Below are 17,280 nucleotides of genomic sequence, written 5' to 3'. Positions count from 1 at the left end.
ATTGGGCTGGTAACAGACAATCTGTTTACAGCACAAAACAGCAAATCAAGGAATGGCTGTGGAAATCTTGTAGTTAATAATGTGGCTGAAAGGTAATTGTCACTGCAATTCAATTCCCAGCAAATTACAGTTTGCCTGAAGGCCTGAAAAGATGACTTTCAACACCAAAAAACCAATCTGTCCTTTCTAGAGTAAGTGGGCTTCAGAAAAAGTAAAAAGCTTTCCTGTGAAATGAGAAACAATTACATTTAAGAGTTTACCAAGATAATGTACCCTATACCAAGATAATGGCAGCATAGAAGAAATATTACCTGTGAATCTGATCTTGTCTGCTAGAACGAACTGGAGCCAAACCATCTATTTCATCAAAAAAGATTATAGAGGGTCTCATCAAGTATGCCTGGTATGCAATAAACAGAACAAAAATTGAATTCACTGTTAATTCCTAATTTATCCATCAAAACTGAACATTGGTTTCACTAGAAAGCATTAACATGCTAAACTATCACATATTTTGAGACATCTTTATTAGAAAGTGTTAAGTCTGAAATGTAAACTGGATTTCTAACTCCAGCAGTGTTTCAAAGCAAAGCAGAGTGCAGTCTGCTTCGAGTAAGCAAGATGGCACCAGTGTACCAGTTTTACTGTGGGCTGGACAGGTTAAAGACAAACACACACCTGACAGTCAGAAAACACAATCTTATCTGCTCATAATCTGTTTGTTTAGACATCTCTATCTGACACCTACTTTTCTTTGAGCTACTGCTTTACTGTTTTGTGTGACTCTCTATTTGTCCAATCTCTTCTAAGCCAAAAAAGAACACTAAAATAGACACACAACCAAGGCAATCATGCACTTCCCTCTGTAGCATTTACCTTGAACACATCAGTCAAACTCAAACTCACTGACTGATTTTTTTTCCCCAAGTTTTACCCAAACTACTTTGCTTCATTAATGAAAAAATCCAGAGACTTCTTCCTCTGAGTTTCCAGTGCAAGAAAAACTACTGTCAGCATTCCCCTACTCTTTTCATCTAAATATGCCATTTTCTAAAATCCTACTTAACTTACAAAAATGTACAGTTATTTAGTTTGAATTGGAAATACTGTTGGCTACCTAAACCACAAAACACAACATACAGAGAAATTATATCAAGAAAAATGTATTTTCTTCTAACCTGATCAAAAAGGAGTCGAAGCTGACGTTCAGATTCACCAACCCACTTACTGAGACAGTCTGCTCCTTTCCTCATAAAGAAAGCCACCTTTTTGTCTCCTTGACTGCATTCATTAGCTAGAGCTCTAGCTACCAAGGTTTTACCTGTTCCAGGAGGACCATAGAATAAACAGCCCCTGAAGATAAATGGATCAACACAGTCACAAACTTATTTTACGTCTCCTGAAAAACTCCAAGTCAAAGTTTATAATGAAGACAGGGAGCCTGGAGAAGAATGACTTAAGATCTTGTATTATTATTTTGTAGCAGTATTGTATTATTAAAATGTTGTAGTATTAACATGACTTCATAAAATCTAAGTTTGTTTTATGCTTTCAAATCAGTAAAACTTTGATTTGTAAAGAACATTATTCAAAGGCATATTAAGTTTCCAAAGGATTCTTCTACATTAGTTAAATACCATCTCTTCAAGTATTAGATTTTAAGTAATACCTTAATCAATATTTGTTACTTCTTTGGAATGAAGTAATTAAGTGACAAAAATACCCCCAATTTTTCAACTGACTTAAACACCATTTAAATCTCATACCAAAATGCCTCATTATTAAATATTATAATCCCAGTATATTATTATTGAGAGAAACATCAGCATTTTGCTTGATCTAGTAAAATATTTAATAAAATAATGGGAAAAAAGGCAAGGTACTACCAAATAAAAGACATGAGAATTCTTTAACCAAATCACAAAGTTTACCTTCCTCCCACAAGAAAAGTACACTAGGTTTTTCTAAGTCATCATCCTGCTTATTACATATTCTGATAGACAAGTTGGGTAGCAAACATGTAAATCCATTTGAACTGTAAAACACTTCAGGGAAAGAATTAACCTCCTATGTGTTTTCAATTCCTCAGAACTTAATTTAAAAAATACAACAGTGAGAGTAAATCCACCTACCTTGGTGGCTGAATTTTGAATTTTTCAAATATTTCTGGATAGAGAAGAGGAAACACTACCATTTCCTTAAGTGCAAGGATATGATGGCTTAATCCCCCTATACTATCAAAACACACCTTAGGGGAAAAAAAAACATATTAAGTTTATATTGTAACAGTTTTCCACAAAAGCACCTTTACTTATAAGACATTTGGAAACAAATTAGAAAACATTGCATTGATCAACAGGATTTCCCTGAATTTTGAAAGTCTGAAAAAACCAGTTGAGAAAGTCAACTCTTGGCTGCCCACATGAGGCTTATCTGGTCTGCAAGTTAACTGTGCCAGGGCTGCCTGGACATCTACAGAGATCCAGCCTAAGTCCCAGAGCAAGTGCTTTGCAGTCCGAAGGAATAAGAAGACAAAAGCTTCGGTAACCATAAAATAAAATTTAAAAAAAAAAAGTGAGCTTTTTTATGAATTTGCTTCAACATCAATAAAAGGCTGTGGAGAATTCTGCTTATGCATAATTCAGAGAAGGAAGCTAAAAAGCTCTAACAAAACCTACCGATTTATCAACAATCATTGGGTCAACATCAGCCAAACTCGCCCCAACTTTCACACGTTCCCGAAGGATTCCACTAGCTAAGTCTTCTGCTCTGAAGTTTAAAGGCAGGCACCTGTTCAACAATAAACAAACACCAAATAAATACTGTTCTGCTCTCACTGCTTGGAGGTGAAGAAACAAGAGACTGAATGCCTTTTACTACATAAAGAGATAACCTTCCCAGACTGATAAACAAATCTAATCTTTTTTTTGTGGTACCTATGGTTATATATCTGGAAGTTCCTCAACATTTATGCATCCATCCACATATTTCAATCTGAAGAACTAGGCTGGATAGATTATTTTGATTGAACACAGAAGAAGTAGTATTTCCTTCCTTTAAGCCCCTACACAGATACCATATCAGCCCAACACATAGTTAAAGGGAGGAAGAAAGATACTAGTAAGAGACAGGTTATACTCAGAACTACACTTCTGGTCCTTGTCCATTGCTTGAATTCCTTGCAATGGAAAGGGAACAACAAGGCAGACAGGAAGAGATGGAAAAAAGATGAGGGAACTTTTTTCCTGCAGAATTTTCCTACCTAGTATGAGTGAACAAATTTACTTATAGATCTTCCACTTCTAGATTACTGTTAACACATGTAAGGTCAAAAAAATGTACAGTGGGTGTTTAGAATGCATGAACTCTTTCACAACAGGACAAGGAAAACGCTGGGAATACAACTGAATTAATTAGACCAAGTTACACCAATGATATTTTAACCAAGAGGAGTTGATTTTTATAACCCAACTGAATCAAACAGCTACTCTTATATTTCCATCTTTTTATCACTATTATTAATTATCTACTCATAAGACTCCAAAACCTGTATTAATATATAACCAGCATTCCTCCTAAACCACATTTGCAGGTAATTACCACCAGAATGAAAAGTCTGCAGAACTCATAAAACATTACAGACTAGTTCTGCTTGTTTTCTCATAAATAATAAAATCAAACCATTCTAAAGACCAAGGATGTTTTGATACCTATTTCTTGCTCTGGCTATGCTTTTAGATTTTCTTCTTTCAAAACGTTCTTCATCTGAAGAGGTTGTATCACTGCTGTGAATGGCATGCTTCTTTCTCCTATTGAAGTGGCAAAACAAATAGAAAACTCAGTCTTTTTTGCAGTAGAATGGCATGTTTTGGTCCTTCTCTAAAAATAAAACTGAAATGGCAAGTACAGTATTGTTCAGGTTTGAGATGCATACAAATTCTAGCTTCATCAAGTATCAAAATAATATGAGAGGGAAACAACACCTCTTACTGCCACAGTGATTATCTGAATTGAACATGAACATTACTAGAACAGCAGAGCCCCATAACATGTGTGGTCCAGTCCATGCTACCCCAGCAATGTGATTTGAATATTCAGTCAATAAGCTGCAATTGTACTTAAGAAAATTTCCAACTACTTTAGCCACCTCTAACATAACAGAGATACCAAACTCTCCTTACTCAATCTGACGCTTCCTTTACATATTCTTTAAAAAAAATCCATACTTCACAAAGTATATAATCTGTTTTTACAAGGTTATTAATTCTGAATAGCAGAACAGGCTCTCCAAACACCTGTACTTCTGATCTGAATCCAAGTAAAATTACTATCCAAAGTCTGAATTAACCATTTCTTATATTAGTATCACAGTATTTTACAAAAAGGAGTATTTCAGAAATATTAGAGAATGTACATTAAATCTTCTATACAAAAAAATGTTGAGTTTGACACATTTAAATATTCAGAACTTTCTGCATGAAGATGTTGGCTACTAGTAAAAACTCTTGAAATTTAAGTGAATATAGTAAGCTGCATAATTTGTATGAACATGATAATGCACCAAATTAACTGGTTTTTGCCAATGGATAACATGGTCTATCAATTTTACTGTTCAATGACCAAAAATGAGATACATTTCAAAATATATCAAAGAGAATACCAAGCAATTGGGAAGACTTCTTATGACAAGAAGGGATAAAATGAGGGACAAGTAATGAGCAGGCTAAAACCAAAGGGATAATAACTTTCACACCCTTCACGTATGAATAGTAAGTCCAAGTACAAATCCAGAGATTACCCAAAAAAATGCCACATGCTCCTCAAGGGAAAAAAAAAAAACCAAAACAAACCATCAACTCTTATGTGTATTTCAAAGAAACTTTAGAATCCTAAGATTCAGCTATTACTTTGTTTACTTTAGATATTTTCACTATGCCATTAAATTGAGCAATAAGATGAGTTTCAGCTATGACTAGTGTTCATTCACTTGGATTCTGTTCATGGACAGATTTGTCTTTTTGAAGCTTTGAGTAAGTTTATTTTTTAAAAAATGTTTTAAGCTGTAATCTCATCTGTTTTGTTACATAAAGCCTACTGACAGTTTCCAAGACAACTTGATACATTCCAGACTTCTTTGACACAAAACATAAGAGTCAAAAATTATGCTTGCTAAATATTTTATTAAATTGTTGAAATTTCTTGCATGAAATTTGAACATAAAGAAAACAAAAAACATTAACCTGCTTTGCTCAGTTTTATAGAACAGAAAGGGAATATTTGTTAAACTGATGCATTGGATTTAAATATTAAATATATAGCCTTATAGAAAAAGCTACAGTGTGCCATGCAGAATTCTTTCCAGTACTTGTAGCACACCTGTTTCCATTCTGTGTAGCAAAAGCTTCAAGGAGGTTTAGACAGTGCCATGACGTTCCTCTCTGGATGCTGATCAGGGTCTGAATCCAGGACAAAATTCAAGACCCACTCACAGGCGTGAATGAACTGCGCAACTCATTTAAGAATGGTTTTAAAACCAAAAGCTACCAAAACGTACTAAAGGAAAGCAAACAATTAGGCACCAAAAGACTGACATTTACCTGATATGGCTTCTTCTTGCAGGAGATCTGTGAATATCGAACAGCGTGTTTTCTCTCTTTTTTTGATGAGCTGGCACTGTAACATCAATTACAAAACAATAACAAACTAATCTTAATGCAACACAGAAGTGCTGGATTATCAATTTTCATCAATAAGGTTATCACTGGTTTCTCTAAAGCTTAAATTAAATAAAGAGTTGGGCAGGGGGCTTTCTCACTATCACTATACTTGGCTTTATGCAGGAACAGGCACAGGAATTCCATCCTCACCCTCCCGAAATTACTAGAGCTGTGTTTGTCATGGCACAGAATGTAACTCAACCAGGGCACTAGCATTTTGAGTTTATTTGCAGGACATTAAACTCCATACAGAGACCTCTTCATAGCTGATAATATGGGATGTCTTGAAATTTCTCTAAACAAATAAACCACAGCAGTTCTCTTTTAAAGAAATCATACTCTATGATCCTCTGACTTGCAGAAATGGTCCAAAGCTGCATCAGGGAAAACTCAAACTTGACAGGAAGAAGCATTTCTTTACTGAGAGAGTGGCCCAACACTGCAAAAGGCTTCCAAAGAAGTGGCTGATGCCCCAAGCCTGTCATAAGAGGCATTTGGGCAATGACCTGAATAACATGCTTTCTGTCAGCCCTGAAGCTCCCTGGCAGTGGGACTATATGATCACTGAAATACCTGAGATTTCTCATTTGTGATAACTGCTGCTATGCCATTTATGCACAGTTATGAATTAGGCTTACCACTCAAGAAGAGAAACAGGCACAACAGTAACTATTTTTCCTATGTAATCACCTAATTTATTAGATTGCTTTCTGCCAAGTATTTCTTGACCTAAACCCCATTCACCCCCAACCCTGAGCCCAGCAGAGGGTGGTATTTGCAGAGTTCAATGAGGCAGCAATGCCACCACCACTGACAGTGTGTCAGTGTCTCAGTGTGACACTGTGTCTCAGCAGTCCCATCCACACGGTGAACCACAACAGGTCAGGGTGGAAATAACACAGTGCTGCATCCCTGCTACTCTGTCAGGGGTGAGAAACAGCCATCCAACTATTCCCTCCCCACATCCATGGTACTCCTGCAAGTCAAGCACTGTCAGGTTCCTCACCTATTGGAGGGGCCTGGTATCTCTCAACAGTTTTTCTCTGTCTGAGATTATACGGCCGATCATTTTCTTCCCCCTCAGCTTCTTCTACTTCTATATCTCCATCTTCTTCCTGAGACTCTGTTGGGGGGTAAAAATATTTTCAGAACACTTCCACTTCATCTCAGAGCTATTTTCATCCTATAAAATTAATTTTTTAATAGTCACTGAGAATTACTGCCCATTTATTAATCAACACTAATTGTCAAATCAGTAGAAATTTGAGGGTCATGATAAATCTACAGCACATTGTCAAACTTCCTTCTAGATTTTTACACAAGATTCTGGAAAGGCAAAAGAAAGAAAAATAAATGCACTCAAAATAGCTTAGTTGTAAAATACTTCAAATATCACTTATATCCACTGTATTATTCCTTCAATAACTATCCTTCAAATTAAGGACAATTCCTCTCTTCTCTTTTCCCATAGGAGCCTCAATAAATCAAATATTTGACACAGCATGAAAATAAGTACAACTTTATGATTCACAGTATCATTTTTACACAAAGCAAAGAACATAGAAATACACTTTACATATTTTGTGTATAAAGGCACAACATAGGCCCATCAGTTAACAGGATCAGAATTTCCACCCATGGGTATCAGAAATAGGACTGCATTCTTATTCATTGGGACAAAACATACCTTCCACAGCAGTTTTAATTAAAAATTGAGATCCAGTATGCTGAAACTTATATGGATGCCTGAAGTTTAAGCAGGATTTTTTAAAGAGCCCAAGCATGATGCTGATCAGGCAATCAAAGTTAGGCACAATCCCTGCTTTCCTGGTAATTTTTGAACCCATTGACCAGTTTCATTCAAATTTTTGAAGGAAAGTAGAATTTCAAACACAGCTGTGCACCTACAAGCCTTCTAAAATGTCAGTGGACAGAAAGGAGACTTTAATTAATACCTTACCCCAAATGAAGGATGCAGGCCTACCTATTACAAATTCTTTCTGGTAATTGCCACTCAGCACATGAGAAACATCAAGTCAGTTAGAACACACATTCATTACACCCTGATTTCCACCAGAGGATTGTTATAGGGAATGGAAGAGCTCCAATTACTTAGTATTAAGAAAAATAGAAGGAAGGAAATTTACTATACAAACATTTAGGATCCAGGTTTTGTTCTGCTTTCTGAATATAGCAATATATTGCTATCTTATGGGAAGGAGAACTTTCTTTTATAAGTATTTCAGACAAGCTGCCACTATTTTTTACAACCCATACCTTCTTCTTCCCCTTCTGTGGACACTTCATGGTGGTTCTGAATCCCATAGCTATTTCTCCTCAGTGACTTCCTCCTTCTTTTCACTCGAGAATACATATCCATGTTTTCCTGGAATAAAATGCACACGCACTTCCATCAGTACTGTCTCATGTCACTCAGTATTAGTCCCAGTGCAGTAAATAACGCTCCACACAATCTCTAGTCCTCAAGTGTTTTTCCAGCAGAGCTTTCCATAGGTAGACTACAAAGGCAGTCTCATTTAATAGATGCTAAAGTAAATGTCTCAGACAGTACCTAGTCTACCTAATACAGAGTAACATCAGTATCAAGTTTTCATGAAAAAGCAGATGATAGTCCCTGGTCCTGCTGCTTCCAGGCTACCAGAGAATGCTTTAAACCAAACAACCACCACAGCACATCAGGAGAGCCCGACAGTGAATTTATCAATAAAGGAAACAATCTAGAGCATATCCAACAACTTAGTTCTAGATTTTAGTTTATCATGTTTTTAAATGTTATCCTCTAAAGACAATCACAAACCTTTAGACAAACTACAGACAAATGTATGCAAACAAACATGCTCTGCCTTGATATTACTTTTATCCAAGATCTCAGAAACTCTGCACTTACAAATTCTGTATCTGTCCACATCCGCAGCCGTTCTACTTCCCCAGATCGCCTATTCCTCCTGATGTTAATATTATCCATTTCCTGCAGGACAGCTTCAGCAGTACTAAAATATATGCAACAGTTAACACACAAAAAAAATCAGTCTTAAAACAATGCCATGCAGACCTTTGGACATAGCATTCAACATCTTAAATTGTCTATCAATTAACTACAAACCTAACCATAATAAAATTGAAAGAATATAAACTAAGAAGTATGTAAAAGAAGAAATGCTGATGCTATTTAAGTTTGGGGTTCAAATTAGATAGTAGTATTTTAACAAACTTTTTAAAATAATTTTGCTCAGTATAAATTGTAGCATATAAATTTGCAACTGCTGAGACATTAGTTTAGGTGTCAGGTAAGATTAAATTTGCAAAATAAGAAAGTAAAGCTTTTCACCTATATAATAATGGGAATGCAGTTAATGCCTCCACCCCATAAGCTTTACAGTTTCTTACCCTGGCCTCAAAAAGACACTAGAACATACAGGATTTTCTTTTTGTTAAATCAGTAACATCTAGAATCTCATAATTCAGTTTTTGACCTCACAATCATTTCTCATTTGCTATTTAGTCAGCATTTTCATTATCTGGAGTATTTGTAAACAGCTGTCAAAACAGCAGTGGTATGCAAGTGACAACCCTGGCCAAGATGCTTCACTGCTAAAGAAGAGAACAGCACAGTATTAGCCAGGCCAGGTCAATTATTTGGCCACCTGTCCTGAAGACCAAGTTACTGCTCTCCATGGTGATTAGAGTAGCTTTCAACTGGAATTCCACTATATTTGCATAATTTTTGTAAGAAGACAGAAACCTTCATTTCCTTTTTTTCAAGCTGTTTACAAGTAAGTCTAAAGGGTGAAAAACTGCCTAGAAAGAAGACAGTGGAAGTTCTGGTGATTTAAGTCAGTAAGGCCACACTTTCATTATGAGAGCTCCTCTCCATTTTAAACAATTCTTCCAAAATATCTGTGATAAGTGACAGAACCATTTCAAGTAAAATAATGATGCAGTTTGCTACCAAAGAAAATAGAGTTGGAAGGGACCTGGAAAAGTCAACGTGCTCTGCCAGGCAAGAGCGCACTACAGAATGCCTAAATCATTCCTGACAGACTTTTGTTAAACCTGTCCTTAAAAACCTCCTATGATTATGGAACACACTGTTTCCAGTATATAAGCTCATATACAGACTTCAGTACCATGATCTTATCAAATTACAACCTTCATGGTAGACTTTTCCCTAGTTGATCAGGAGAGGAATATTCAATTGCAACTAGAAAAATAAATGTAACTCAATATAAGTTTGCACACTGATACCAAGTAGTTATTGAGCAAGTCAAAAAAGAAAATTAAATTAATAAAAGATTCAACAGAATACATTTAAAAATAAATATCATACTTGACAATTAGATGTTTATTTTTAAATCATTTTACAGCTCTGGAGAAAGCACTCTCTCAGAGATGTGACTGCTAAAACCTGTTTTACAGGTGGGAAGATCAGGACATATTAATTGACCTGCCCAGGGCTACAGAGAAATAATATTTCAAAAAAAGCATTTCTGGCTCCCATTCCTATGCTCAGACCAGACCGTGCCTCCCTGACCTACTTTGTCTGCACAGCAAATGTCAAAAAGTGACACCCACCCTATGTGAATTATTAACAAATGGTAAAAAACAAAAACAAAAGAAAGCTACAAACTTTTGATATTTTATGATCAAAACCATACAAGCAAAATCTAGAATGCTTCCAAGCACTGCTGCTAATCACCAATTTACATGACATTTAAGGTATCACTACATAAACAGGTTACCAAGAAACAATCTAGGGTGTGGATTTACGGCATGTCAGGCACTCTGCAGTAACTGCCAACACACAGCTTGATCCTTACTCTGTAAGGACAGAGTAACTTACACCTCAATGAAAGCCTGGGAAGCTGCTCTGCATTTAGAGCATGGACACCATGGCAGTCACAGCACAGACCCAGCTGTACCTCAAACCACAGTCTAGCTTGTCTCAATGCATCCCCACAGTAAAACACAGACATGGCACTGGAACACAGGGGTTTCTAATTTTAAAAAATCATTAAGGTGCTTTGTGAATACAACTGTAGTATTCCCACATACCTGTTTACTAGCTGATCAAACAATAAACTCTGATTCAAAGTTTCAAATCTGTTTTTCCTGGACCGACAACTTTTTCTGACTTCTATATCTCCGTTTATGCAAGCATGGTCCCCATCTCCCTTTTTTTCCCCTCGAAGGGGGTGGCTTTTGAGAGCTAAGAGAAATTTGTATTACTACTTCAAAATGCAGGAAACAACATTTTCACAAACAAGAATTAATAAGAGAATACTTAGCAAGGACAATAAACCAAAAGTTATTAAGCACAGTATGAACTAAAGAACTGTATTTCATTCCTATCAAAGTTATTTTAAAAGTTACTTCTGCATATTCAAGCTTGTTTCCTTAGATGATAATCTTATTTTATGATGAAAATTTGGCATTCAATTAAGCATTCAATGTTTTTAAGTTAACATCAATACTAAAATGCACACTTGGCCCACAGTTTCAATTCTCAGTCTTTCAAATATAGTATCAAAAGACCAGATATAACATACTGACTTCACAAGCAAATCTATACCAGCTACTCTGTACAGTGCCAAACAAAGAGATCCCACTGCTAATTGTTCCTTAGGCACCACGATAAATAATAAAATACCAAATATGCCTAATGAAATAACACTTTACATAGAGTCAACACAAAATTAAACAAGACAGAACTGATGAAAAAGGGACACAACAGACAAAGTGGTTTTAGCTGAGATAAGCAATGAAATGGCAAGTTTGTAAGGTACAAGCTTTTAAAAAGACTGTTCAAGGTAGCAGGAGCTGCAGACAAGGCAGGTCTCTCTAAAGCAATAGAGTTAAGTAATCTTAAGAACCACAAAAGGCCAAATTTCAGATGAGCAAAGAGACTAAGTAAATTAAAGAGACCAACTGAGAGAAGAAGGCCAAAATTAGCTCATAACAGTAATTTGGGAATTAAGGAAAACTTCGAGATCATGGCCAAGAGGTCTGAATTGAGAAGAGAAATGGATTTTCATCTAAAAATGTTCCCCATATCCACAGAGAGTATCCAAGATGGTGACAGGAGAAAACTGAGCAGCAACTTATCTGGTCAAAACAGTGAAAGGAATCAGTAAAGTTATCAAAAACATATGGCACTGAAAATCATTGACATAAAACTGTTAAATGCAAAATCTGATACAAAAAGTTTTGCTATAATTCACTTACATAAGCTACGTCCATTGGGTAGTGTAGCACCAGGCTGAGAAGTTAACCTATGAGACAATCAGACATACAAATAACATTAACATTCCTTAGCCAAGCAAAAGGCACGCAGTGAAAATAGAACTTTGACTGTAAAATGCTTTGTGATACTCTGATTTCAAAACCTTTCCAAGACACAGTCTTGGAAGAGTCTACTTCATGCCCAAAACCTTAGTAAGGACAAACCTGCTCAATACCAATTGTAGGAATCCCCCCAAATGTAAAAGCATCTTTCTCATTAATCTCCCTAATCTTTCTTCATACCCTTTATGCTATTAACTCTCTCCTTAAATTTCAGAACTAAACCTTGGTATAGCTGTCCAAAGGCAAACATCATTCCAACACCTTGGATAAACCAGCAGAATAACAGAACTTTTGGGAAAAGTCTTAGTGACTGAAGATCACTGCTAAGAACAGTGCTTTGGATTTTGGCAGAACCAACATAAAACTTCAGATGCAAAGACATGTCGCAATGGGTTCTAAATGAGCAGCAGTGTGATTTCCAATACCCTGGCCAAATCTGACACAAAGATCTAAATTCTCCCAGCTGCATTAAATACTTCTTTTTGTATATGGACATTTCTAGGAGCTCCAGTACAAGTCTACTCTTAAGAACAAAAGAAACAGAAGGTGCACAAGTTTCAATACATTCCCAATTACCATGGCACATTAATATGCTAGATTGAATGAATTCTGTTTTAAAAGAGAAAAAATAAAAATAAGAAGATATAGATCTTGAGATTTACAAAGCTTTTAAGCAAACTTCATCCCAGCAGGCAACAGTTCAGTAATGACTTACAGTCACTCTTACATACAAATCATTTCAAGAATGATTTTGACATGTACATAAATATGTAATACATATCTACATAATAAACAGTATTAACTGAAAGCTCCTGGATCAGGAACATACACTGTGTCATAGTTACCTGTAACCATGTGAGGAACCTTATAAATACAAGGATGCTTTGTAAAATACTATGAAATCATTTATAAAATATAATTAATTACTTCTGCTTCAAGTTACAAAAATGTGGCAAGACTGAGTCTATATTCAGTAAAATTTAGTTACTAGGCTTAACAGCAATAGAAATAAACTTGACTGTAACCCATTCCCTAAAGATGGTAACACTGTTTCCCTAATTAAAATATCATGTCTTCTTATAGCTTGAGTACATAAAAATACCGATTACATTACTAAATTTGGATGCATCAAGAATCTAAAATTCAGACTGCATCTCAAACAAAATTCCTTTATATTTTTTTTTACAAATATGCATAGAAAGGAAACAGAGTTAAGACGATTGATGCAATCTACATTCCTGGAGCCTTAAAATGAAGAAAATTGTGTAAAAATAACATGTTTCAAAAGTACACTCCCGAGCTGCAGCTGACTGCAGAACTAGCATAAGTGGGATAACAACACAGAAAAAAAATGGTATAAGTTCCTTCTTCTCTTGGCACCAATTACCTGGACTGTCCAGTTGAGATGCTCCATTCCTCTCTCTGCCCAGTACCGCGCGATTTTGATTTGTCTTTGCCCACAGGATCAGCATGTTTTGAGGTACGTTTGGCAGGAGGAGATATGTGGCTATCACTCAAACTAGCATCACTACCTTCATCTTTCTGAAAAGAAAAAAAAGCATCAGATCATACTTACTTGGCTCATTTGCAGATATCCTTACAGAAAAAGGGTAAACTTCAGCTCAGTAAAAGGAAAGTCTCTGTCAAACTCTTGGTGAACAATGTGTGAGCAATATTAAGTGTTTATTCTGAAAACATTACCAGAAACTATGAGAATATTTCATTTCAAATATTAAACAAATGTAATAGTTTTCCTATTTTTGAACAAGTATTGATTATATAACTCACTGTATTTTTTATGTACCATACACGACACTGCTATTCTCACCTTACTTGCTAAAGAGCTAGTAATGCCATAAAGAGAGAAAAAGACTGTGAAAAATTAAGATACTTAAAACCACAGCAATTATTTATTCGGCTGATGCTGTTTTTCTCATTAAAATATTTTAACAAACACTTTTTCTTACTGTAAGAGTTTTCCAGTACCTTGTTCTACCCATCAAACTGTCCAGCACATAGCCAGGAGATGTCCAACATGTTCATTAACAGCATTATGCACACTAACCACATTACTCTAAACGCCTTTTAAAAAGCACCAAAACCCAAAAGGGGCCTTTTTTCCATTGCAATTATCAAAGGTAACAGAGACAGAAACTCAAAGATAGTAGCAAGGGATTACTTCCAAGTTGTACACAAATAATAGACAACAAACTTCAGAGGATCTGCTTCTATTTAGGTAAAATACCACAACAAAACATAAAACCAGGATTCTATTAACTACAAATTTTAGTTCATCAAAACAGTCTTGATGCCATTCAGCGGGGCCCTGGGCAAACCTCACGAAGTTTAACAAGTCCAAGTGCAAGGTCTTGCATCTGGGTCCGGCAAGCATATCCCAAGCACAAGTACAGGCTGGGTGGAAAATGGATGGAGAGCAGCCCAGGGAAGAAAGACTTGAGGGTGTTGCTTGACAAGAAGGTCCCCACATTGTGTTCCTGCAGCCCAGAAAGCCAAAAGTGTCCTGGGCTGCACCAGCAGCAAAATGGGCAGCAGGTCAAGGGAAGGGATTCTCCCTGCCTATGCCCCAACTCCTGAGATCCCACCTGGAGTCCTGTGTCCAGCCCTGGGGCCCACGACACAGGAAGGAATGGGCCTGCTGGAGCGAGTCCAGAGCAAGCCACAGAGATAATCCAAGGACTGGAGCAGCTCACTCTGCTGTGGAGAAAGACTGAGAGAATTGGGGCTGTTCAGCTTGGACAAGGCTCCAGGGAGATCTTCTAGAACCTGCCAGTAACTAAAGGGACTCTAAGAGAGCTGGAGAGGGACTGTATTGACAGGACAAGGAATGGTTTTAAACTGACAGATGGCAAGTTTAGGTTAGATATTACGAAGAAATTCTTCCATGTGAAGGTGGTGAGACACTGGCACAGGCTGCCCAAAGCAGTTGTGGCTGCCCCACCCCTGGAAGTGTTCAAGGCCAGGTTGGACAGGGTTTTGAGCAACCCTGGATAGTGGAAGGTGCCCCTGCCGACGGGAAAGGTTTTTGAATGAGATGATCTTTAAGGTTCCTTCCAACCCAAACCATTCTATGATTCTATGATTAAAAAACTAAACATCCTTTATTGCAACAATAGAGAACAAATGTTCAAATATTAAGGTCCAGGAATTGTCAGTAAGAACTTGAACTATGACAAAGAGATAATTTTACTTAAACACAAGGAGATAACCACAGAAGTCCCATTTGTTCATCAGGCTTAGTAGCAACAACAATCTGATTTGTACTCTAGATACTTCAACATCACATGTCACATACTCAGAAAATTAAAAAAATAAAAGGCTTATCTTTTAAGAGAGGAAGACAGAAAATATCAGAGCACAGTATTTAGAAAGTGAAATCCAAATGTATGGGTGCAGTTTGACAAGACAGCTCAGCACCACTGTGACACAAGAAGAGCCCATGCACTCCCTTGCTGACTACACAGCACCACTCCAAATTCCTCAGATCTTCTTCTGATGTTTCTCTGGTCCATCCATAAACCAGACCAGCTCACTAAAGCTTCAAAACCTCACTTTCCATGAAATTCTTACCTTGTCGGTGATCTTAATCATTTCACTGAGGGATCAGACAAATACAAAAGATAATAACTAATACAAAAGATAATTCCTAAATACAAAACACCTGCACCCTGCATAACCCTATAAAATACAGCAGCTGGCTGTTTTCCATAACACTCTGAAACTACAAAATACCAACTTTTTACAAAATTTTAGTAGCCTTCATATTCACTGCTGAACACTGTAGAGTATTTCTGCATAATACTTTCTGCTTTATTATCAGTTTACTTGTGGACTTAGAGAAATACAACCTTGCTTAGGTCAATTTTAGTAACTACTTTCTGAAACTATACAAGCTCCCCTGTGAAGGACAGAAGCAGAGTTTCAAGGTAAGCCACAGAACCAGTTTAAAACCGGCTAAGCAAGACAGAGAAAATGAAACTAGAAAGATGAAGCAGCATGTAACAAAGCTTTAAAAGGGGTAACATTAAAAGTATTTGCCAGCAGTGAAATTAGTAATGCACAGGTTCCTGTATTCCATCTCCACCCCTTTTCATGCAAAAAGCCAAACTCCTCCGAGTCCTCTATCATCACCTTTCTCTGCATTTCCTCCAGTGCTGTGCCTCTGGTCCCAAGTCTCAAATTCAGCTAGGGTCTTGTCCTGTCAGCTGGCAGATAAAACAAAAAACTGGCAATGGAGACAAATTCTGCTACTTCAGGTCTCCCTCTGCTACAAATATTCACAAAATTCATAAAAGTTGAGTATATTTGAGAACTCTAATGCTGTCAAATGAACATATACTGGCAAATAGCTTCAGAAACTGGAAAAGCAGGCTATCAGTGTGATCACGTGAGCGATCAGTTCCTTGCAGCTGCCTAAGGAACCAGACTAGCAATTAAGGGGTTTATTTAATTAGGTTATTCTTTGTTTAGGCTATTATTTTCAGCTGAGCCTCACTTGTCTGCATATTAACTCTATGCACAAACTCAGCAAGTAGAAACCAAGTTAAATCTTAAGATACTCAAGTCCAAATACTAACCTACATTAGAGTACATGCTGTGTAAGATGCACTAACACAGAAAATGCTTTATTATGAAGTAGTGACAAAGCTACTACAAAGTTGAAATTACTGAAATTTTAAATACATAACCAAGAATCCAAGCTCCATTTTCCAGTTAACAGACAATTTTAAAAATCCAAGCTCTGGGGAATGAAATCAGACTACTATCCAGAACCTTCACTACCCAGAGTAAAATACAGATATAGTTTTCATAACACTCAAGAGATTATCCAAACTGGGATACGCTAGAACAAGGAAGAAAATTAATTTTAGTTTGGGAAGCCTTTACAGAGAGCAGTCTATCCACTGCTTCTTCCCATTTATAGCAAAACGGGTCTAATGATTCCACAGCAGCCAGCTTGCTCCCTCAAGGAACTGGGTCTCTAACCATTTATACCTTTAATGATTAAAAATAGCACTTCAGTTTCAACCCAGAAACTTATTACTTCAGAGTAGATATCATGAAAATGTTCTGGGACTAGAAAAATATGATACAAGCATCAAACTTAAAAATTAAGAAATTAATAATGCAATTGAAGAAGTAGGAAACAAGGCACTGCACTCAAAGCTCCTAATGAAACACT

At 36.6% G+C, this 17,280-nt stretch overlaps 1 protein-coding gene across 4 annotated transcripts in view; it reads right to left on the bottom strand.

Annotated features, from left to right (window-relative positions):
* ATAD2B (ATPase family AAA domain containing 2B) overlaps positions 1 to 17,280 on the bottom strand; it is a gene marked incomplete at its 5' end in the record, with an annotated part of 74,762 nt that overhangs the window by 45,886 nt on the left and 11,596 nt on the right. For 3 of the 4 annotated variants that reach the window (XM_084203398.1, XM_084203400.1, XM_084203399.1), the window contains 12 exons: positions 312 to 400; positions 1,179 to 1,353; positions 2,133 to 2,248; positions 2,679 to 2,790; positions 3,711 to 3,809; positions 5,598 to 5,673; positions 6,724 to 6,840; positions 7,995 to 8,103; positions 8,626 to 8,728; positions 10,791 to 10,944; positions 11,961 to 12,007; positions 13,468 to 13,622. In XM_084203398.1, the coding sequence (XP_084059524.1) occupies positions 312 to 400; positions 1,179 to 1,353; positions 2,133 to 2,248; positions 2,679 to 2,790; positions 3,711 to 3,809; positions 5,598 to 5,673; positions 6,724 to 6,840; positions 7,995 to 8,103; positions 8,626 to 8,728; positions 10,791 to 10,944; positions 11,961 to 12,007; positions 13,468 to 13,622 (1,352 nt within the window). Of the gene's footprint in view, positions 1 to 311; positions 401 to 1,178; positions 1,354 to 2,132; positions 2,249 to 2,678; positions 2,791 to 3,710; positions 3,810 to 5,597; positions 5,674 to 6,723; positions 6,841 to 7,994; positions 8,104 to 8,625; positions 8,729 to 10,790; positions 10,945 to 11,960; positions 12,008 to 13,467; positions 13,623 to 17,280 lie in introns of those variants that run through there. The other variant, XM_084203401.1, reaches the window with a different exon arrangement.

Source organism: Fringilla coelebs (assembly GCF_963513975.1).
Source record: "Fringilla coelebs genome assembly, chromosome: 3".
Lineage (NCBI taxonomy): Eukaryota > Metazoa > Chordata > Aves > Passeriformes > Fringillidae > Fringilla > Fringilla coelebs.
This window is presented reverse-complemented; position numbering and strand designations above follow the sequence as displayed.